We start from the raw sequence: 24,594 nt of genomic DNA, 5'->3' as shown, positions 1-24,594 counted from the left end.
ACGCGAAGACGTCCAGCATCGCGTCCGGCTTAATCTTGGCTTGCTGGTCAGAGCCTACTGAGAAGGCAGTTCACACGGTAAAACTACTCCAAACTGCTTCCAGAGGTGGCTACAGCATTTGCGGACCATGGCTTACTAGATTATACATGTTAACTCATTCATACACGCACACACCGTCAGTTCGTACGATTGTCATTTCCGCAGCCGTGTTGTCAAAAGAAATGGATGAAAGGATTTTATCACCATGAAGCATAAGCACAACGTCGAACTACCTTTCTTTTCCATTACTTTACCTATAGTAACTTTCCGGTCAAACTTACAGCAATGCCGGAACACATTAATCATTTTCACACGAACAGACCCATTTCCGCCGATCGCCAGACTAATGTTTCACTACCGGCTGGCGCAGTCTCGACCGAACCGCTCCAAGCAAGCAAAACATTCCCATGTTTTTTTTTCTGTTTCCACTGTAAAACTCGTTCACCAACACCTTCCACGAGAAAATTATCACCACCCAAAGAAAAGCTACATTTTCAAAGCTCAGAGCTGTGCACAACATAGCGAGCGGATCCTGTTTTTGTCCAATTTTATACCATCCTCTACCTTTCGGTTTACCTTCGATTATTCTATTTTTTTTATCTTAGTTCTTTTTCGCTTATCGAACACCTTCACTTTGCTGGGTGTCTTTTATTAGCAGCCTTCACGCCATCGCCGATAGCATCGATCGATGATGGAACAAAGAAAAATGGGTTCCACCGGGTTTTCCCATGGAGCAATTTTCATTCCTCGCTTTCATCCCCTGTCAATTAGTTCTGTTACCTTTTTACCCATCTCGTCTTAGCTATTTTTCATCCTTCATCGCGCTGCTCGTGCTCCAATTTTCCTCCCGACTGGAGCTTTCCTTTACCTTTTTGCCGTTTATGTTTCACTTCGCGGCTAAATCTTGAGGTTTGTTCGAACGCTTAAAACAAAGTTAATATTTGCGCTAACTTATTTCCCGATTATCTTTTTCGTTTTGATTGATTTTTTCTTTTGTTCTATTGGTTGCATTGTTGCGGAAATGATTTAACTTCTTTATTAAAAAGGACTTATTTCTACAGCTCAGCGACGATGAACTTGTTGCATCGTAGACGAGATGAGACGGATTTTCCTAGCAGAGATATGTTTGAAGGGGTTTTCAAGATTTGTAATAATAATGCAGCCAATGACATTTGCTTATCTTGACTATTACATCTCGAATAAATGGTAAAAGTTGCTCTACAGGCCATGTGTTGCCTCTATTGTTTTACATTAAACAAGACAATGTTAGCATAATCAAACACAACAACGAAGTGTTCCCCGAAACATCAGATAATAAAAGTACCGAACCGAAGCAACAAGGGTTGGCTGTCAAGGATGGGCTTAAACTGTTCCCAAAACTTACCGAAAACTCTGATGACTAAAGTTAATTCGCTGTCACGCGAGGGAAAGAGCTGGGTCGTTTCTTTGATAATTGGTCGAAAACTTTCCGTAAAGCTTTCCATTTCCAAAAAGGAGCCTCAGTATCGGCAAGAAACACGCACAATTAGCCAACCACCGAGAACGGGATGGCTCCGGGGTTTATTTTCTCCCAACGCGGAGGCCACCCGCATCCAATCGGACCGAAGTCGCTACCGAACCCGGTGGCCCGTGAACAACACCATCGGCGTGTAGCATCGTCATTGTCCTTCGATCGACACCGTTCCGATTGACCGAACACGCCCGACGAATTCCCGTTGCTTCAATCAAACCCTCCTCTCCCGAGGGGATTTCGGGAAGTTGCTTCCTTCCTGCGCTGGGCCGGAGAAGTTTCATCCCGTTGGATGTCTGCGGACGACACGATTGCAAACCCTCGTGCCATGTGCTTGGGTGGAAATAATTAACATGACAGTTGACTCGATGTCGCTTCCTTTCGCGGGTTCCTTGCCCGCTGAGGTGGGGCGGTTGGGGTTTTCGGCGGGTGATTTACAAGGGCGACACCATTGTTTCGCAACACCACGCTGCAGATCCACGAAAGCTGGATCCGGGTGGAACGGTGTTCCTTCCCGGTCACCGGAAGCGATAAATAAAAGCCCTTCAGGGCAAGGAAATGGGTTTTCCACCGAGAACAACCGCTCCACGTACTCGTTCGGTTGTGCTTTGTTCTTTGACCGAACCGCTTCCCAGTAGACGCCGTGGAGTAATTGAGCGAGAAGGAAAAAAAACCCCGAAGCAGAAGAAATCAAACATTGTGCCGAGAGAAGCAAACCCCGTCGGGTTCCGTCTTCTGCTGGAAATGGGACGCTGCGGGAAAAAGAAAATGAACAGCACAATCACACATTTCGATTCAATTGGACGAAAATGGATACAACCGTTTCGCCCTGGCCGCACGGTTCGATTCGTTTTAATGGGAAAACCCAATGAAGTGGAGAACCGACCGGCGTCCGGGAATGCTCGCTAGCGACCACTTTCCCGGGTGCCGTTTTCCCTCCCCCCCACCCTGTGCATGTAGGTAAATATGTACAATTTTCCGCATCCGCAACTCACAGTCGGTGGTCTGGCTGGCCAGTTTCAGTTGCTCCATGCACGGTGTCTCCTTTTGGGGTGGAGGAAAGTCTTGCCTGTTTGCCCAGTACGGTCCCTTCCCTCTGGCAGCCCTTTGCCCCCCGCTCCCCTTCTCGGAGGAGTGGTTCGAATGTTATTCTTCTGTGCCCTCATTCGCACCGGCATGCCAGACAGCCAAAAGCAAATGGCCAAACGCCAGCAGGCAAACGGAAGCACCGAAAATTCCCACCGGAACCAGAACGCTGGTGGGCGGAGGGGGTGGGTTTCTCGATTGGAAATTTGTAGCACAAGTGTTTACTTGCGGGACTCCAACTTCAGTTGCCCTTTGCTGCTCAATTTGGGCGACACCGGCGGGGGACGGACGATCTAATCGGGCAAACATTTAGACCGTGGTCAACCGCAGGCCGTCGCAAATGGAGGTGGGATTTATAGGAAATCGATGGCCGACGACCACCTTTAAGGTCAAGTGAGGTTAAAGAGAAACCTTTCATTCGAAGTCTCTTTAATACATCGAGGTTATACTCGATCGTTTCTTTTTCCTCAATTTGAGTAAGTCACACAAAAGCCTGCAAAATTGTTGAGAATTCCTTAGTGCATGTAAATATTTTTGAAAGCACCTTAAACTCAAATCCTAACACGATCATCGACTATAACTTTGGGAACATTGGGAAGCTAAACTTCCTCGGCTATCGTAGACGGCTTCAAACAACCCAGTTCCAAGAAATCCAAAACGCTTCTGGCAACTCCCGGGAAACCAGTTCTTCCACTTACCATCTGTCATCTGTGTCAACTGTGCCCGCACCAGATATGCCCGTTGGACAAAGAGAAGACACTCCCGCACGGGCACACGTGTACATTTCCCGGTTCCTTGAATCCCGGTCCGCAAAAGGATTAGCAAGTGGAAAAGTAAACGTCGCAAAGCGCAACGACACACCATCAACCTGGTGGCACCTTGGTGTCACTGTAAGTTTGACAAAAAGTTCGTCATGGTACCGGCAAGAGGAGAGGCTTCTGAACCGGTGAATGTCTCTCCATTGGATAAGCCACGCTGTGTAAAGTTTTGCGCTGCTTTTTAGCATGAACTTTTCCACACCGGAAGGCGAATATCGATCAAAATCTCATTAGTTTTTTGGCGTACCAGAAGGTTCTACAATTGCAGAGCACTTCGGTAGGATGACAGGAAAGGTTCCTGCTCCAGATCTTCCGCAGAAGAAACTTGAAGTTTTCCTTCGTTTAAAGTTATCCGTTCAAAGCCCTTTTTTATTTGAAGGTTTGGAACGAATTTAGGAAGAGAAAATATTTCTCTCATCCATGGGTAAAAAGGAAATAAGAATAGCCCATCTGTTGAACGCACTCAGAAATCATGCACATCGGTAATTAGTCAAATTCCGTCCCATCGTCTACGGTGCGTATGGTCCGCAGACTGATCGGCATGATTAATTTCTACCTCTTCATCACGTGCCCACCACAGCCTTGGCTCACTCTCACCGCATGGTTAATTTATTCGCTACCATCCAGTGATTTGTGTGAGCTACCCAGCGCAACTACACACACACACACACACATGAGTGCCATATGTTGCCGCAATGATAAGTTTTCCTTTCGGTCCTAACCTTCCGAGGGAAAAGCTCCCTTCGGGGTTCGCATTTCTCACGGTGGAGCGGAAACGCACCCGTTCACCGATGCGATTTTGTGTTTTTTGTGCTTTCTTCCGACCAGCAACCCAAGCCGAGCAAAACGAAGATAAATGGACGTGATTATTCCATTTATCACCGGCGACGAATGCGCCCAGGAAACCGAATTGGAAGCGCAAAAGCGTGGATAAGTATGATGGGGAATTTATTTTTCCAAGCTTCCAAGCAAGGATCTCAGAAAGGTTCGGCCCGTGGAGGCAAAGAGAAACAAGTGAAAAAATGCTGCCCCCTACAACGCATCCGGCCGCATAAAAATCGGTGGAAAATCTGGACACACAAACGCCAACTTTTCCGAACGAAAGCGAAGGTCCTACGCCCGCGAAAAAATAAAACATTTCCCGTGTTTATGGGTTTCGCTCGCTTGTTTCTTTCGTTTTTCCCAACCGAAAAACAAGGGTTTTCTGGCACGTTTTCCACGAACAACGGAAGTCGCTTCCCCGACAACGCCGACGTTTGTTTCGTCATCACATCGCCCAAAGACACCTCGTTGGTTCCGGTTCGGGCCGGGAGCCCAACAACAGCATTGCCAGGCTTGCCCGAGACAGTTCATTTAGTTAATTAGCTTAAACTGCTGCTTCATCAGCAAATGGATTCGGGAAAATTTGCCCGCATTAGGGAGTATTTATCCACACCTTCCCCCTTCGCCTGATGCGTGCGTCCTCCTGTTAGCGAGCCTTAGCGTGGAACATTTGTCACCAAACCAGGCACTCCACGCAGATGGCCGGGAACATTTTCCAGGAAAACTGTGTGTATGTGTGTGGATTATCGTCGACATGAAGGTGAGCTAGAAAATTGTTTGCGACAAGTTGCGTTGTGCGTTTTTTTGGTTATAGTGGAAAAAGGGGTTTCATACCAAAAAGTTCCTGGTTCCGAGTGAACAAAACAATTGGCGGTTTTTTTAAATACTCCGTGAAAGCAAATATCTTTTCTCACTTTTTCCATGTTTAGAGCATGCATCCGGTAATCCTCGACTGACCCGCACGTTATCGGGCGAGAGCAAAATCAAAACTCGTCCCTCATCATATTTTATTCGATCCGATTATCAACGCTAAACTAAGCAAAAAGCTGCCCATCCTGTATATTTCAAAAATATTTTTGATGAACGGAACAGTTCCAGCTTTTTTTTGTTGGTAGCTTTTAGATGAGCTTTCCGACCTTTCGATCGAAGTTAAATTTTCTCGATCCATATTAATTGATATCGTTTTTGACATTCGGGTCGGGTCTAACTGGAATTAGGAAGTTTTTTTTAAAATTGGAAATTCAATTCATCGTTGGTGACTGAAGTCCTGAACGTTTGCTTATCGTAATTTTATTAATTTTTTTAATTCTTTTATTTACCCATTCTGACAAACTTTTATTTCATAACGATTTGTTTTACCCAGTATAGAATTTTTAACTTATTATTGCTGTATATTCAAACATTTTTCGGACAACATTTGTGAAACACTCGTCTTGAAAACTTTAAGACCGAAAACACGCATTTCTTCCTGCCACAAGTATTGCTCGCAAACTCAAACAACCAACCACCCACACAAACATGCAACCACGAAAACGTGTCTCTTTTCCACTGGCAAAACAATCGATCACACTGAATCACAGAAAAAAAAATCCACTAAACATATGCTTCTCTCGTCTGAAACGTATTCACCTCCGTTCAATAATAAAATTCCAATCTCTCTTCGTCATTCGTCGCTACCTCGTCGCTTGCATTGCGCGGCGCACTGCACTTTCCCGCGGGGCGGATTTTTCCTAGATGCTGCCTCCGCCTACATAGGCAAAGCGGGTGGCAAAATGGCACAGCTGTTATAACGAAAAGCTTCCGCGCTAATCCCTGCACGGCTGCCTGCAGCACGTCCCGTCCCGCTAGCCTCCCGCCGTACGTCCGCCACGAACGAAACGCCAAGCAGTGCGGGGCGATACCAAGACACTACTCGCGAACGGGAGCACCTATCCATCCGTCGTGCCTCCGAGGGGTCGCGGTGGCATGTAGTATAGTAAACATATTGTGTCTCGTCCCGTAATGCAATTCCTAACCCAAAAGGAAACCGAGTCGCTCCGAGGTGATTAAATAATATCTGCCCGATCGGAACATTTGTCCGCTAGCAGAGGCACCGAATTAAACTAAAAACTGCATCCTAACCATCTCGCGACGGTGAAACAAAAGCGTAAAGTACAACTGATAGTATGATAAAGAAAACGACAGCACAATTTAGATGAATCTGTTTTCCTCGCAAATAATTCCGGAACGTCAAGTAAAAATATCCTATGCACGGTACTAAAATACGCAAGTGAACAACAGAGAAGAGAAAATAGTCATCCTAACGCCTCGAGCAATGGCTTAAAAATCGTACCACATATCTCGAATGACACTCACAATGGGGAACGTGTTGTGTGTGTGTGTATTGCTGTGCCTATGTGCAGCTGATGGCGATTCCGTTCTAGAAGGTCCGCTCGAGCCCAAACCGGCCGTTCGCAGGGTTCGTTGGAAAAGCATTTAATCACTCTAGTCGTATTCTAGCATCCTCAAAATTAAAAGAAATACAAAAATATCCTCTACTTTCATAACCTCTTCTTGTCGCCTGGTACCATCTCTCTCTCTCTCTGTATTGCCTGTGGTTGTTCTAAATGTCCCGTGCTTCATGATAGTATCTTTTTATTTCCTTCTTAGGGTTTGTTTTGCATTTTGTACACCCTACATTCTAAGCCCCCTGTCCCTGTACTGATAGTAATTTTTGTGTACCTTTAGGATGATTGGTTTTTCATTTTTCCGAGCAAAAGCAACGTCCTGCTTCTAAAATATTTGTTCCTTTTTGTATTTTGAATGTTGCTCGTCCTCCAGCTCGCCGTGTTCTTTGTCGTGCTCGCGATCTTTGTGTTCCTCGTCTTGTTGTAGATGAATTTTCAAATGTGCTTGAACTTTTATTTTGCAGCCTCATAAAAGTAATGTCATCCTTCGAATGCGATATCAATATCGATAAGAGTCCTTTAATGTTCCGTCGTTTTTGTGGTCGAAAACCGGGGCACGATATTCACTTTAAAACCCCTCGCGGTATAAATTCTCTACAACTGTGTGAGACTTTTTCAATGGTCGGAATCTGCCAATAACAGAAACCGTAATCATTAAACGATGGTTCATTGATTCGTCGAAACGAAACGAAGCCCTATTAAATGGACCGATGTTTTTCTTCTATTTTCAACACAGAAATGTGGGGAAACTATTCGCTACCAGCTGCTCCTGGGGGCGCTAGCTTTGCCCTCGTACGACCTGCCGCTTGATGCAAAGCGGAAAATGCACCATAACCGTTACAATTAACGATTGCACTCGTACGCCGTCGGCCGACGATGGTCGCTTACGATAATGTCAACAGGAGGTCCAGATTATGGGCCTGTTAACGTCGTCACGCGCTGCTTCCCCGGAGCGAGCTTTTCCAATCTCTAACGATCGATGGACGGAACAGTTTTTCCCTTTTTCCCATCTTGGATGGCCTAGGAAAATTGTCACATACACCCATGGTGCTGCGAATCGAGCTGCGGTGCTTTCGCACGTTTTCGCTTTTCTAGCTCGTTGCTTGGAAGACTCACGCCGGAATCAGCTTGAGGGCAGTTTCCCATCGCTTTTCCAATCAACCACGCCATCGTTTGAGCGTTGGGGATGGAAATGGATCCATTCGTTGCTTGAGAATGCTCCATCTGATCTTAAATGGCAATAACGCGCACTGAAGCAAGCCACGTAGAAGAAATGTTTTAAGGCCAATTTTGTTTACAAACATTTTAAAAATAATGAAAATTGTGAGAATAAAATGAAAATAAAGGTATTCATTAGTCTTGCTCAAGAATAAGTTTTATTTCCAGTACTGTTACTAATAGTTAAGCTCATCCAGCGATACAAAATTATATTCTCAGTTTCATCTCAGACGAAATAGATTTTTTCTTCATTAACCCTTTCGCCAAACACACACGTACCGCTCAGGTCCGTCATAAACGCATTCCGTCGCTCCAAAATGGGCGACGAAAAGGTCCATCCGACCTTTATGACTTTGCAGAAGCAGCAGCAGTACACTGCAGTAGTCGTAAAGCATGACAAAAGCAACCAGCAAGCCCATTTTCCCATCGACGCCAAAGTTTGCGATGACCCACGTGCCACGTTCGTCCCTCGCCCGGCTGACGATGGTGATGATAAAATTTCGCTTCCACCGGCGAGAACGTGGCTGGCCACCGAACACCGGACCGTGGAATGGGAAACGTTTTCCCCGAGGACACGGCGAAACTGTGTGGACAGAAAAAAGAAACCAACGAAATTCGAAACAACTAACATCATTCGTCTCCGGTTAAGGCATTGGGGAGTACGTTCGTTAGAACGGCGCTGCTCGTCGGGCGCGTTTTCCACGGAATTTCCCTCACATGCTGGTTGCCCCAGAAGAGGTGAGAAAAATCATTCTAAAGAATCTGGTACCTAACACACCACCGTAGGGCCGGGGCGTAACACCAACGCTGCCGGCTGTGGTCGCATGATTTTGGCTTAACAAACATTTCACGGAAAGCGTGGAAGGAAAAAACGAACCACCCGGGTCCGTCCTCTCGTTAGCTCCCGATTTCTTTCGGTTTCGTATTCGCACCCGGCCACTTTTGGAGTGCAATTTGGAGCTCGCGAATCAAATCGCTTGCATGGAGCCGTGTACAACGTTAATCCGCAACTATTACCAGGAAATCCGGCAGCGAGCACCACATCCGGTTGCGGTTGATTCTCGACCGCGCGCGCAAATGCAAACCGAGCCGGAAGGGAAATGCTCGCGAAAATGCAACACTAAAGTGAACAACAAAATTTAAAAAAAAGAACTACCCAACACCCCAACCCATTTCCACGGCTCGTGAAGGAACGCGAGGCAACAGAACAAGCAGCCTCGGTGTCCGCCATTGTTGAGCGCTCTGCACGCTTTGCATACGCTTTCGCAAAGCCTTTGATTGCTTTGTAGTCACCAACGGGGCTTCCTAGGGAAAGTGCGCCTGGCGTCGTACATACTTCCGCCGTGCCGCAGCAGCGTGAAGTGCTCGAACCTGGCCTGGAACGTGTTGCTATTTTCGAGCCAGAGCACTCTTCGCAACACACTGCCACACTCGAGTAGGGGATTATAGTTTGTCGCCATAATTTGTACTTCCACGCTTAAACGGAACGGTTTCTTGTTTGTTTGTCTACGCTGCTTGTATTTCCTTTTCGGGCCGGGCGTGTGAGCGTTTATCCGTTCAACATATTTTCACACATGAAAGATAAACATGGAAAAGCAACCGCAAAATCACACCATATTGCGCAGCGAACGTCCAATTGAGGCACCGTTTTTGGGACAAACAGTGATCGACAAAAACACTATACTTCTATTAGCAAATGTTGATAGTTTGTTAAGCTCATTTCCAACGGGCTTGCATAATGGTTCCTCGTTAAAAAAGTTTAAAAGATTCCTTGAAATCATCACCTTCATCCGACCCAAAAGTCATTACCAAGTTTGTGGTGCTAAAAGCCGTTTGCCTTTGCTCACCTCAACGAGTGCCTTCCCAAAGGAACTGCGCCATTCACCGACACACAATCGAATCTAAATTTCCAAACAATCAGAAATCATTTCATTCAGAACGACCCGCTGCAACACGTGCCCGAGCGAACTTGCTTGCGAAACGGGGTTGTTTGAACTTTTTTCACTCTTTCATCCTTTCACTCCCGAGTGCCCGTACCCATGTTGCTTCATGTTCAGGTGTGGAAAACTCCTCCTTATCCTATTACTGCCGCCACCCTTAGCGCCCGCTGGTTCCCCACATTCCGGTTTTTCCATCCCAGCGAACACACTTTTCACCAGCTGTCTTCAGGCAGCGCACGGAACGCTGTAAGCGAGACGTTTCACGACGAGTGTGTGGCAGCTTCCTCTACTCGTTTTTTTTTTCTTTTTACTGCTGCCGAGCTTTTCCGAATGAACGTTGTCTTTTTCAGGCAAGCATTTGAACTTTCCCGGGTGCAGCCTTTTGTGTTCACTGATCCACTTTTCACTTTTCTTCCATCAGCTCAACGGGGTGAGATTTCGTGTTTTTCTTCCGCTGCTGCAAACGTTGGAAATCATTTTGTGTGCCTTTTTATGAGTATTTTAAACTTTCCGTTCTTTCCGCTTGTGAAAAACCGTTCCGTCGAAGATGATGGCGGTTCGTGCGCTGCTCCTGCAGCCTAACTTTCTGGTTTTAAAGAACACAAATTTTATCACCTAATCTAGATTCAGACAAGAAGCTGACTTGAAAGGCGGGGAATTAAGCTTGTTTCCTATGTGTTAGCAGAAAAAATATGATAAGTAGGCCAGGAGGTTTGATGCTGAGGTTTAAAGGGAACATTTGCTCAGGTACGAATAAACATTCGGATTTATTTCTGGCATTATTTTATTCACAACATAAAAGTTAAAAAAGAACATCTTTGGTTCATGAATAAAAAAACCTAATGTTAACAAAATAGAAAACATTATATAAAAACATACAAACTACCTCTACAAAACTTAACATTAAGAAAACAGAAACAAAGCTCCAATGTCTCCGCTTGTTATACCAGCAAATAGCAAATATCGACAAAACAAACGAGAACTCGATTAATTTCTTAGGAAAACGTGAACTTAAGAAACTAATCTCCTTTCCCCCCGGCCACTCGCAAGATCAACACGCTTGGCAGCCTTTTAATAGGACCGTACCGTCAGTAAATTTCACTTCATTATGTGTCCCCCGCACTTGTTTATGTTACGCGTTACCGCAACCGGACGCCACCGACCCAATGGGGTGGAAAACCTTCCCCCCCTGCAGCGAGCGAAATAAACTCGTCTCGTAAAAGTATTCGTGCGCGAACAAGTGTCACATCGCTTAGCCATATCACGGAACGACGATAAACGAATGGAAAACTATTTTTGGACTAACCCGCCCTTCGACTTCCCCTTCTTGTTGCCTCGCCTCTTCAGGCCGTGACAAGACGTTGCGTTATTGAATTAGGATCCTGCGCCAGTTCGAAATCGTTGTCCCTCGCGTTCGCAGCCCAGGTCACCGCAGTCGGGAGGGAGTTGGTTCGGTTGTTTGGATCTTCCGAAACTGCCCTCTCGGCGACCGTTAACAAAGTTATGCCGCTCTGCTGGAAACTCAATCAACACGCACGTCAAACTGATACGGGTGTCCGGAGCGCCCGATGACGATGAGAATCCATAGCATGGGTTTGAGTTCTCCTTTTCGTTCCAACCCCCCCACTGCTGGTTGATGTTCACTTTCTTTCATGCAAGAAAATATCACTTTTTTTTCTTCACCATATTATCCCATCACATTTTTTTCCTTTTACAACAAGCCCCACGAAAAGCGAGCCCCACGCAACGGAGATGCGTCTGCGAAACGATAATAGTTTACCCTATTCATTTGACTCGCTTTTTATTTCGTGTCCCGTCACCACGCCACCCTCGCCACCCATGAATATTCATGAACTGATGATGGTAGCAAACTTTTCCGCAGGTCAGGCCCGCGCACTTCCCTGGCCTCGAACAAGTCGAAGGTCACCCGAAGAAGCTCGTGTTACATGCGTGCAAGCCGCATCGGCCGTCGAGCTGGTCTCGAGTGGAACATAAAGTATATCGTAATCCCTGGAGATTGGGTGCGTTTTTCCCGCTCAGTTTTGTCGTACCATTCGACGTATCAAATGAACGTCTCAAATTTTTTTATCACCAACATTAATAGATTCAGACGTCGTGAAGGAAAAAGAAGGCAATTTCAGAGTGGCCAAAAGCTTGAGACCAACGTTTTAGATGTTAAAGAAACATCATGTCATGTTTTCGATATTTTGATGCATGATTTTTCTAGCCTTTGTTTTCATACTCACAAAGAACTTTTGATTTTCAATCACAATTTAAAGGCAAAAAATCGCCTAAGCTTCGAACAGTCTTCCTTTCGAACGCTTTTATGTTCAATCTCCCAAGGATAATCAGACTTGATCGTCAAAGAATATGGTAAACAATCAATCGATTCGATCTGATGTGACTCTTTTATTCCAACACGTGCGGTGAGCATAAATTGTAATCAAAATCATGTGTGCAGAAGGAAAACCCCCTGTGCAGAAGGAAATTGTTCCATCGAAATTGTTGTCCCATAAAAAAGTTTCGTACCCGGATGATCATCATAATCTCGCCTGTCATGCCCCTCTGATCGGATAGCTTAAACATGTCTTCATTTGTGTTCAATATTCCACTCGCAAACGCTTTCCGAAGCAATTCTTTCTCAAACAATCACAAAATCACTTGCAAGCAAGCAGGCACGTGACAAACCGATACTTTTGCCTGCGAAGAGGTTTCACTTCCGATGCTTAACAGTTTCCCCTGTGCTTTCCACAGATCCAAGAATGGGAATATTAGCACCCGGTTTTGGTATGCGGGGGTAGCGAAATTATATTTACAACTCGTGCCTGGCATTTCTAACGAAGCAAACTTTGTCACAGTCCCGGGGGTTTGGGGAAACAGTTGGCCATGGTTCTCACCGGTGTCGTTCGCCGTGGAACCGTGAATTTGCAAACGCTTGGAAAAGCCGACTGGACGCTCCGCTTCGCGTACGGCAATAATCAGTTTAATCAGTGGCTGGCGCACACTGAGGACACGGTAAGTCTTTAAGGCGTCCATTTTTAATGGGTTCCTTTCGTCTCCCCGTCGGCCGTAATGGGATCCGTTTATGCGCTCAAACATAACATATTCCTTTCCCAATGCCGTTTGGCGCACGAATCATATCCCGGTGGAATAAGAAACAGGTGTTCGGAGTGTTATGCAAATCAGAATCCACGAGAACGAACGATATGGCATTTATTCGCTTTGAAGCTCCGGCACATTGTTCCGATTGCATTATATTGAATACAGGAAGTAAAACCTGCACGGCATAAGTTATGCAAAGAGCCCGCTTTATGGTATCAAACCAAATTGTTCATACGGATGAAAAATTGCACACACTTTTCGTACTCTCTCGACCTTTTTTTTCGCCATTCGGAAAAAATGAGGATAATTGCAATAGCTGTCCCATTATCGATAATAGCTGATAATACTTGACTAATTAACTGGTATTCATATTCATTGCACTGATTCATCCGATTGACTCATGGATAATGTTACCTTACTTTATTATGTTAAACCACACTGCACAAAGGACTATGAAAAATATTTCACATCAACGGTAGCAGGAACATGCATACATATTTTAATAAATTAGAGCACTCCATTATATAATCCAACGAACAACTCTGTTAAACCCAATTCACCTTCGACGTACTTCCCAAAGCCGATTCGTATCCGCAAATCCATATCCACCGTCTGAACCATCTAATCACGCGGCCTACGGGCAATTACATTGACCTCGCGAGTGGAAAACTCTGCGTCGTTAGGCCATACGGATGCAATTATTCACTTTGATGGCCCCGGCAGGCCATCGATAATCCTCCTTTGCTTTGGTGGTGTGCCGATTAGAGGCGACTCGTGCTTTCATTAGTGAAACATCAGACGATTCAGGGCGTGTAGAGGTGGTGTTTAAGGATTTGGAAGGACGGTGGTCTGAAACGGTGCTTCTGCGGGCGTTATACAAAAATCGGAACGCCTCGAATGAGGAGTTAGCGTTTCGCAACGAAGCAAATTCTTGTCGTCGTTGCGGTGAGTTCATATTGATTGATGATCGTTTGGCAGGGAGTAGTTGGGTCGGATGATTTTATGAATTATCGAGGGTTCCATCTCAAATATTTGTATATTTATTTTGAAATTGAAGTTAGCCTGGAAAAATTATTGAAATATCATTTTCGGAAAAAAAAGGTTTAAATGTCACACCGAAATACAAATTCTCAACTTCGAGCACCTTACAAGGAACTTAGTGTCAATCGATCGTTCATTATCCCCTTCTTTTTTAAAGTCCTTACACCCTAAAATTATAAAAAACAATACCGTTCATATTTAAGCATTTTAAAATCATAAACTCCAAAACACTGCTCCCACGTACCGTACCAAAGCGAAAAATTCATATCGATTGCAGCTGCACTTCCGCGAATAGAGGAATCTGTTTCAGAATATAAATGTGGCCAAATGGAAAGGATACGGGTAGTGAATTCGATCCTGCCAGCATCGCGATAAAAGGGAACCACAACAGCTGAACCGGAATAAAACGTTGCCAGTCACGTCGGTTCGATATATTTCCGTTGCATGCCGGCCGAAAAAATGAAATACTGAGCCGTTCTCATACAATCGAACGTGCGCCTGGTATTGGTTCACGCAAAGTATATGGCTTGGGTTCGAATATAAGGGCAGTGATGACTTATTTTCCATAAGCTGCAGTGTTCAGGAAATTTTATTGTTCATAACATTAGTTTATTAAATGTTAGGAAAGATTTATCGATTGAAACCCACATTTTATAGCTTAATGATATGAATCTCCTGTTGTGTGTTGTACACATTAGCTATCTTTGCAATGAAGCATATGAATCTAACCAAAAAGGATTATTTTCCGATATTGACTATCCTTATTTCCTTCGCGGTAATAGTAAACTTTCTTAAACCGCCATAAACCGTAGTCCATGCGTATCTGCAACAGCTCTTGGTTAAACATTTTATGCGCCTAATTGAATACCCAAGTGCGCGCGAAGCAGTTCATGACCATTTTCCTTCCTCCCGACGTGTAAATCCGATCATAAACCCGGCCCCTTCTACTTATCCCCCCCACGCGCAGCACCTAAATGGGTCGTAAAAATGTCGATCCGGGTAAGATTGAAAAATAAAACAATCTACTTTGAGTGATTCCACCATTTTGCACTTACTGCCGCCGCTGGCCCGTCCCGGAAGCACGTCACGCACTTCCCCTCCGCCCCCGTCCCGTACCAAGCGGACATTATTCACTTCACAAAACTCCTAAACCCAAAGTCGGCTCAATTTAACTGATGGCATTAACTTTAATCCTCCGGCCGGGGTTCACCCTGCCAGTCACACCGCATCGGAAAACTTGGGTGGTCGTTTCGGTGGCGACGGCTCATCGATGATTTGTCGTGTGGAAATTTGACGGCTTTCCCAGCCCTCCACCCCCCAGCTTCCTTCCTTCCAGCGAAAGACGTCCAAAATTTTAACATTTATTCCAACAGCTCTTTAAACACCGTTTTGGAAGGATTTAGATTTTGCTGCCACCTTACCCCCCGACCCGTCCCAGGGTTCAACCCCTTGGTTGGTGAAGAAGCGGGAATATTTATGATCATTATTTATGATGTTTGCCTAGTTTTGCACCTAAACGGCAGCAGCAGCCGGTCAGCGCGCGGCCAACCGGCACGCGATCGCATAAATCATGAGCTATTTGTCACATCGCAAACCCCTTAATATTTCCCGGTCAACACGCGGTCGCAAATAAATTATCTTTCGATTCATTCTAAATTCAAATTAAAAGCCCCGCTTTTCGGGCCGCTATTTCGCACTCCTCCCTCGGAAGTGACTGATGAAGCAGGGAGGGCCAACCTACCGCTCCCTTTCCTCTCCATTCCCGCGGTCCGAGAGCTATAAATATTCAACTATCTCTAATCATTTCTGACCCCGGCCCGGGTGCTCCCGTTTGACACGCGGCCCCACCGGATATGAGTTTTATTTTCAACTTTAAAGCATCCCATCCATCCTAATCAAACAGGACCGCTACGGAACACCGTACGGTTGCTGCATCAATTTTTCAGCCACCTCCAGTGCTATAATTCTCCATAGCGGCCATCGTGACCTTTAACCCGCATATAAGTTCGCTTATTTCCATGCGGATCGTGTGTGCGTGCCGGGTTCGTGCCATAAATTTGGAGCTCTGGCTAAATATTGACTTCCCCTTGTGTTTTGCTTCCTGGTGATGGTGCGTAAACAGACGCGGTACATTTTTCATGTTTCGTAATGCTGTAATTCATCCGGGCAGCAAGGAATGGCATGTTCCAAATAGCATCCCAACAAGGTGAAACAAGGTTCGTGTACTTCCGGACACTCTATCTCTCCCTATCTCTCTCTTTGCGTACCACCTTTGCAATTTAATCATTCATATGGGAAGTGCACGTGAAGGTATTAAACCAGCAGAAATCCTCTCTACTTTCGGGAGTATATTTGTGTGGAAGTGGTTGTTTGAGGTTCCGGGTGGTACGACCGTTTGTTGAGTGGAAGAAATCTTATGTCTCGTCCGGTGCCTTGCCGCAGGAAAAAGGATGCACTCGTTAAGGCGCGATTGCTCGCAGAAAACCGGGCCATAGGATTATTTATTGCCTTCGATTTGCTCCGAGATGGGCAACGCGGTTGCAAGCTGCGTCCCAGTTTCCGGGTTAGCTAGTTTTCCACCAACACTCCCGGACACTCTTAGCCTCTTAGTGAGGACTGCTGCGAATTACAACCCCGACGGAAAAAAAGACACGGACGACCGGGCAACGATTGAAATAAAAAAAGAGAAACAAGAAAATATTCGATCCCAAACCAACCTCTCCGGTGGGACTCTGCGGTAAAAGTTATATTGGCCTTTGTCCGTCGCCGTCGTCGCACCCGGCACACACATCGGCGCACACATACATCCGGCCAACTTCCGGTACAAATCCAATAAAGTTCCATTCCCCGGACGCTATCGCCCGGTGGGAATTGGCACAAGACATACTGACTTTTGCCGGTGGTTTCTTCTCCGTTGGCTGACCGGAATTCCGTCCAACCGTATCGGTCCGACCGCAGCCTGTGTGTATGTGTGTGTGTCGGTGTCCTGATGGCGAATAAATTCATATAAAATCAGTGTGTCCTTTCGAGCAGGAAAGGTTTCGCAAGATCCGAGAGAATCCTAAAACTGTTGGATCATGCCATTCGGTAGCACACCGTTTATGTGGAATCGAAGCAAAGAACACGATGGTTTCGGTCCAGTTGGGGATCTATCCTTTTTCATTCTTGCACTTCTTTTTGTGCCCGAGAATAAAAGGATAAGATGTGAAATCAAACTCCACTTCCAGCGCCGGACCTGAGAAGAGAGAAATTTATATCCATAATCACAGCGTCGGTTTTTGTGGCGGTTTTGATACCACGCATTATCCTTTTCAAATCAAACTCTTCCGTTTCTGCTTCCGAATGGTGCTCCATAATGATATTAAGCTCTTGCGATTCAAAAACACGATCAAGTGTGAGCATTTTTTTTTTATTCTTATAGAATCCTACTTTTACATCCTTTCATTTTTTTCTCACTCTCTGCTCCAAACCGTGTTTTGCTATTGGTTCGAATACCCGCCCCAGCTATCACCGGCCGAACGTTCGTGTCCTTTTACGAGTGTATGTAAGGCACTTTTTTCTGTCGTTTCGCATTATGTATCTTCACGTTGTCCACCTTCACTTTCTTTTCGGTTTCGATTGGTAAACCCTTCCCGGGGAAGAAAAAACTCCTAAACGTGACGGACCGTTCCAATCTTTTGCAGCACATGTGTTCATGAACGGCGTAAAATATGTTTCACTTGTGATCGATGTTTTTTATTGTGCTCGTCTTGCCTTTTTCACCGCACATTAACTGTCCTCGATATCGGCTGTGGCAACTGTGTGGAAGTACGATCGAATACTGATCGTAGATGATTTTCATTTTTCCTCAATTCACGATCTGCTATTCTATCATTACGCTCGCCCTCGTTTAATCTTTTGTCATGGTGCACAGATGCACAATATTTTTCCGCGCAGTTCGCTTTCATTTTCCTTTCACCCGGTCACTATCTGGCCATATTAAATCCATGGCCACCGCACCTCCCGCACAAAACGCACCACCGGCATAAGAAGCATAAGCCAAACACTAAAAACTAAATCAAACGATCCTCTAGGGCTTCATAAAAGTGATTCCCTTTCGGTGGGCCCTTTCCATTCCGAAAGTCCATTTCGAAAGTCTCATCAGCGACACATTTCTCTGCCGTCCGACTCGGTCGTAATATCGTGCCCATTTATTCGCAGAGCAAACGAAGCGCCGCATCTCGAACGCCATGAATCTGGTCAAAGTCAACACGAAACTCTCGCGGGACTAGGAGGCGCAAGGCGGACGAAGAAGGAGGAAAAGCGAAACGAAACACGCAAATCAAACAAATCAGTCAAACTGGTAGCCAATTTTCTTTTCCGTCGGAATGTTCGCCGCCACTACCAATGTCTGTCCCCTCCGCTGTCCGGGAGTGGAACTAAAAATAAATAAAATCAAATCTCCCAGACGAAGATGATAGCTCTGAAGTTCTGAGAAAATAACCACCATAAGCGAACGCGCTCAATATCGGCTTTTGCTTCCTGCGCGAAGGCAAAAAACTCCAGTATCGTCCAGACCCCGCCAACGGCAAATCGACAAATCGACAAACACACACTGGCACAAACAATCGGTTAGCGTAAACAGCACGCTGAGCCGGTCCTTTTTTGGGTGAAAAGGACACGGTTTCGGTGCAGTTTAATCCAATATTATCCCTTTATCTCGTTGGTTGTTGCTAGCAAGAGAAAGTCCCTTCACCGTTTGAACCAATCACTGATCGTACCTGTGTGTAGTTTTTCTGTTTACGTTACGTTATTGTTGACGTGCAAAATGCCTTGTCAGTTCCAATCAGGAGTTTGTTCAAAAGCGCATCGTTGAATGATACTTGTGTACATATGTTTGCCTATAGAGTAGAGACTGCAATGGTGCATCGTTTGAACGATTGATTCCTGATTTAATTTTGTCCTTTTTTGAGTTTTATAAAGTTGGTACCTCGGAAACCAGGGTTTGACAAGACTAAGCACTTCTTTAGCTGATTGGGGAAATACTCCTTAAATATCTCAGTGAACAAATAATACGACACACTAGAAGTAAACTATTTATACCATAAATTATTCATCGCGTCATTAGACATAACTTTTCTCTAATACCTTGCCACCCACAAACACCTTTTGTACTATCCAACCATGAAGAGGAATCACTTTAAAAATAAGTTCATTTTTCACACCTCATAAGAATAGATATCGGTCCAGTGAATGAACCTCAGATCCATCTCTACGACTAACAAAGGACCCTAGTTCCACTACATCCGGCGAGAACGATGAATAATGCCTCGGTTCGGTCGGTTTTAGAAACTTTTTTACCGACATATTTTACTCCATTGTACATCTCTCTTCACCAGGACATCGAAACCGAAACTGGCGCACCAAAACCGACGCTTTTCGCCCTCCCTGGGTTCGCTGCGGCTTGTGTGTGGAATTTTTGAATATATCGACCGCAATGCAAGTGTGCCTGCAGTCCCGTTTTTTCATGCGGAAAATGTACACATCCATGTGCACGAACATTTTAAAACCCCTCCGGACAAGTCTGGCTGTTGACTTTTTGCAAAAATGACAAAGCGTACGCTCTCATCATCGCCCGGGATAAGCTTACAATTTCCATCGCTCCGTTGTTGAGCACTAGCCCGGTTAACTATTCTAGCCGCCTTGCTGGCATCATTTATCATGACCATCAATGCCCCACGGGCTATACTCTTTGGCGAGGCAAGGAAAAGATATCTTCAAAGTTTTTGTCCACCGACTTTGGGCCCGTATATCTCTGCAGCAATATTTTACCGCGTATCGCTGGCAACTCTTTCGTTACTTCATTTTTGGAAACAAAGAAAATCTCCGATAGGAGGGACGTTGAAATGTAAATAGGTAGGATCGACGCGGTCACCATGTTGCCCTCCGGCACCGGTCGACATGATGTTAGTTTTGATTGCAACATCAAGTTCCTCTTCCAACCTCGATCGATGGCTGTTACACTTTTTTTTGTCCTCAACGCCACGAGTTATTTGGATTGTCGAAATAGCTTTTATTTTTTGTTACAGATTGTTTTTCCTATCAGGATTTTTATTTTCAGCCTTCATGTTTACACCAGTTATACATTTTCACACGGAGTTCGTCCTTTCAGCACAGATAACACGATTGGTGATTTTTTTTTCGCTTCGTTCCTAACGAAGCACTCAGTATTAGAGGCTGTAAAGGTGAATTCTTGTACGAACAAAACCAACACAAGAGAAGATCAAATTCCTAAACGCGTTGTAAAACCACGTAGCCGTTTATTGCCTGGACCAATCGGAACCAAAGAAGCGAAAAGAGATCCGTTAAAACAAATATTGATCCTACCGGATGTGGGGCCGTCCTCGTTGTGTGGGGTTGTTTTTTATTAACACGGCCCTACCGTCGGTCAATATTGGGCGAAGAGTAGAATTGGACAAATTGCACAACACGCGAATAAATTGATTCAACCTGGGCACAAGGTTGAGTAAACAACCCGATCGATTGCCATTTCGCTCGTCAGGTTTTCCGGTTTTCCTCCCACCAAGCTTTCAGTTGGGGCTTTCGCCAGCAAAAAAAAAACATAAAGAAGAGCGCCATTGCCTAACCGTTCAAATAAGAAAAATCGTTTTCTGACTTTCGTTAGCCGGCCCAAAAATACATCTACCGTGGCCATCAAATCCGTTCTAAGCTACGAATTCGATTCCGTCTTAAATCCTTCTGTGCGGACGTAATTAAATTCATTTCCTCCGAATACCACCGGGGCTCGCTGAGAAATGGTATCAAATTTGCAATGCCCTCCGAGCGAGCGGGAAGGAACCGGATGAGATTAGAGGGATTATCGTAGATTATCCGTAGACGCTGGTGAAATTATGCTCGTCCGTCAAAACGGAAGGTAATGCTCCGTAGGGTAGACCCCGGGTGCTGCCGGGAGCTGAAATTTCGCCACGAGAATGGCTTCATTTCCATGATTGATATTTTGGGTTTTAAGGTAAGATTCCTACGCCTTGTTGGCAAAAAGCCGGGAGCAAGCCGTGAGATTGTTCTTTCTGCTACTAATCACCGCCAACAAATTATATTCACGATTACCTACGGCATTCTGTGTCGCACATAGCACATCTGTGACAACCTTACGCAGAATTTCTCAATCTGGCGCAGACAAAATTGCCATCATAAAGATATTCATTTTTAATTCAGCCACAACGTTCTCAGTTGGTGTCATCCATTGTCTTCAGGTCCTTTCCTTGGGTAGCCTTAATCCTGTGTGTCTGTCAACTGAATGTATCTATGTGCCATATATGTAGCATGTATTTGTGTGTGTGTTGCTATTGTGAAGCGTGTAATGGGCCCTCGTTAATGCCGTCACCAACCACCAATGTATCACCTCATTAAGTAGTAACAATGTCTAGTCGTAGATTTAATGCTCACTCACTGATCTCACATTTCCGTTTCTCGTTCGCGTTAAGTAGCCTTTCCGCCCCCCCTTCACAACCACACACATAAACCCACCCAACGTATTTGGAAGGTGGTTCTAGGGTTTCACTCATCTTTGCCACACACACAACCCGTAAAATAGAATCCTTCATCCTCGCCCCGTGCGGCAAACATCGAACAAGCTCTACCCATCTATTTCCCATGCTCAAAACGTGCTTTACACACCATGCCTAACAATTTTCACCTTCAGCCTCCCTTCAGGTATGCTTAAATATTAAAACAAATTATCTCAATCTCCGGCGCTAAGTTTCATCATAAATTAACCGTTGTGCGTCTCGGTGGAAAATTATCGTTTCCTACCCACCCTCCGGTACTGGGTGGTGAACCGCACGGACCCATACACATACATTAACACACCTGTACTGATCCCAACATTCACCAGCTCCAGCAGGCCATGTTAAAGTGTTCCCTACCTTATTCCTTTCGTTACTTCCTGTTTCTGACACAACTCATGCCTATGGTTTATTAGTGTTGTAGGAAAGCATTTTTAAATACACTATATATTTTAAATAATGCCGGAATATAGGTGTAGAATACCCCGAATAAATACAATACTATTTGTCCCTTTAGTAGAAAACTACCAGCGAACCTATTAGTTCAAATCGAACGTGAATGTTTCATCGGTCAAATTTTCTTGTGATTGTTTACGAGAAGTGTGTAACATTGAAATGGTTGTTATTATAGTTATATAAGGCAAACATAATATCTCGTTATTTTAATATGTGAATTTATGTATTGAAATTGATTGTCTATACTAATCTCGTTGGAAACATCCCCTTTGAGCTCGTTATCACATTTTTTCGATGTCACTAGAGGATCGTCCTTTCCGATCCAATCAATGTCCTCTATCGATGATCAACCCCCTGTTTTTTTCGAAACCCCTATTTCTCTCTCCACCTGTCTCTTATTCTCTCTTTCTCTCTTTCTCTCTCTATCTCACCATCTCTGTCCTACTTTACCCGTCTATCGGAATGAGTTTGGTGACTGTGTAGCCATCGTATCGGCATGTGTATCTTTCTTCTTGATGGAAACCATTTCGTTCTCTGTTCCCGTGTACTTTCCTGCAACCGTTTGTTGTTACTGAATGCGGGTTACTGAACCCCTAGACCCCACCAGACGCCTCCCCCCAGGGCGGAAGCCCGGTCCGTTGCGTTCGCTAATGCGCTTTCCATCCCTCCATTCCCGCCCCTTTGACAGGTCCGATCGGTGCCAGCATTGTGGCGATGTGCCCGAAAAACGTTGGCCTGCACACCAACCCGGCCCTCGCCATGTGCAAGCCCACGTTCGAGATGCGCCCCCCGACGGCCCCGCCCGTGCCGGCGATGCTCGTACCGCGCGATTCCGGCTACAAACCGATCGTCCCGGCCCTACCAACACCGACCGCCGGAAGCACCACCACCACCACCGGAACCGTGCCCCACGCTGCTAGCGGCAACGCCACCAACAACAACAGCTCCGCGGTTACCAACAACAACACCAGCAAGAGTAGCCTACTTCTCCTCAACAACAACAGCAACAGCAGCAGCGGCAAGCTGCTTAGCAACAGCAACAGCCAGCACAGCATCGTTCGAAGTGCAAGCGCCCAGCTCGGCCCGAACGCCGTCGTCAAGAGCAACGGCACCGCCAAGGAGGCGTCGGAGGAGAAAAGTTTTCTCTGAGCGTTTTCCACCCTCGTGCACGCCACGGTGGGTGTAGGGTGAAGCTTAAGCGAGTGTGTGTGTGTGTGTGTATATGCATACTATTCGCGCGTGCAAACTACACTGTAAATATCGTCGATAAAGTTTAATAATAAATTACCACCAAGTGGTCGCGTCGAGAGCCAAGTAAATTTTCACTTTTCCTCAACGTTCGCCTTCTCTCTGTCTCTAAATATATCCTGCAGTGTAATATTTGTACGAAAGCCATTGAACAAATTTCATCCCAACGTAACCCTCCTCTCAGCAGAATAAGTTCGTCGATCGTAGGGAAAGACTCTCGTGCTGCAAGAATGAGCAGGAAACATAGGGGGAACGAGAAAAGATCAATTTTCAATTATGCCTTCATGCTTGCGCCACAACGGTGAACACTTTTAATCCGCAAATTGTTGCAAGAACTCGATACACTAAGTGATAGATGATATTTTTGTCCTTTACTGTTACTCCTAACCGTTCCTTACCTATTGTACATCACACTACCACTCCTACATTATCTCTAGTGTACATTTTCACTCAACTCTACAGTGGTGATCTTGTAAAAACAAAACTGCATGCCAAAGGTTTCTCCAAAACGAATTATTGCTAACACGCAGCCTCTGTACTGTACTTAAACCATACCGCAAATAAACGCTGTACCTAGATGACTAAGAATACCAACGAATATGATAAATATAGGACCCATGGAAGAGACATTTTGCGTTCACCGCTCTGTCTCTCTCACTCTCTCTGTCTGCGTAGGCCAACGATAATCGGAAACCGTGTCCTTCAGGAACTGTTAGAACACTAGAACGGCGACGATGTGGGTACCGACAGAAAAAAAAAACACCAATCGGCAGCGATTTGGAACCTTTATTTGATGTGCAAAGTTCAGTATAACACTTGAAAAAAGAAACAAAGAAAACGAGAAACATAAGCATTGAATGTGATAAAAAGTAGATTTAAAAGCAAAACACACGCCAGTGGGTGAATATTGTGACAAAACCAAATTGTAATTAATAAGGTTTAGGGAGCTAGCGTATCATTCAAACTTGATCCAACCTAGCCAAGTTCAAGTACGTGTATTTCAAAGCGAAAGCATTAAAATAATAAACTAAAAAAAACAACTCGGTCGGGCGGGGCAGGGCCAAACACTTGCCACGGGCGCCAAATGCACCGATTAAAACTTAGGCCGATCCGCTCCTTACCACTTGCTTCGAGGTAAACAGTTGTCAGCGTAGCGATAATGGAAACAGCAACCTATAGGCAAGAAACATTACGCAACAAAGCAGACACAAATCTTCTTCTAACAAACGTTTGAAGCTTGATTAAAAGATATAAATAAATAAATGGCAAAGAATAAAATTATTGAATGAGAAATTTATTATC

The 24,594-nt window shown here is 45.1% G+C and overlaps 1 protein-coding gene across 1 annotated transcript in view; it reads left to right on the top strand.

Moving 5' to 3' along the window:
• The window catches only part of LOC131262671 (potassium voltage-gated channel protein Shaw-like), a 37,184-nt gene extending 13,804 nt beyond the window's left edge, over positions 1-23,380 (top strand). Inside the window, exon 7 of the mRNA XM_058264725.1 lies at positions 22,733-23,380. Coding sequence (XP_058120708.1) covers positions 22,733-23,193 — 461 coding nt within the window. The 3' untranslated portion in view covers positions 23,194-23,380. The remainder of the gene's footprint in view (positions 1-22,732) is intronic.
• Positions 23,381-24,594: the final 1,214 nt, after the last annotated feature.

The sequence above is a fragment of the Anopheles coustani genome, chromosome 2 (genome assembly GCF_943734705.1).
Source record: "Anopheles coustani chromosome 2, idAnoCousDA_361_x.2, whole genome shotgun sequence".
Taxonomy (NCBI): domain Eukaryota; kingdom Metazoa; phylum Arthropoda; class Insecta; order Diptera; family Culicidae; genus Anopheles; species Anopheles coustani.
This window is presented reverse-complemented; position numbering and strand designations above follow the sequence as displayed.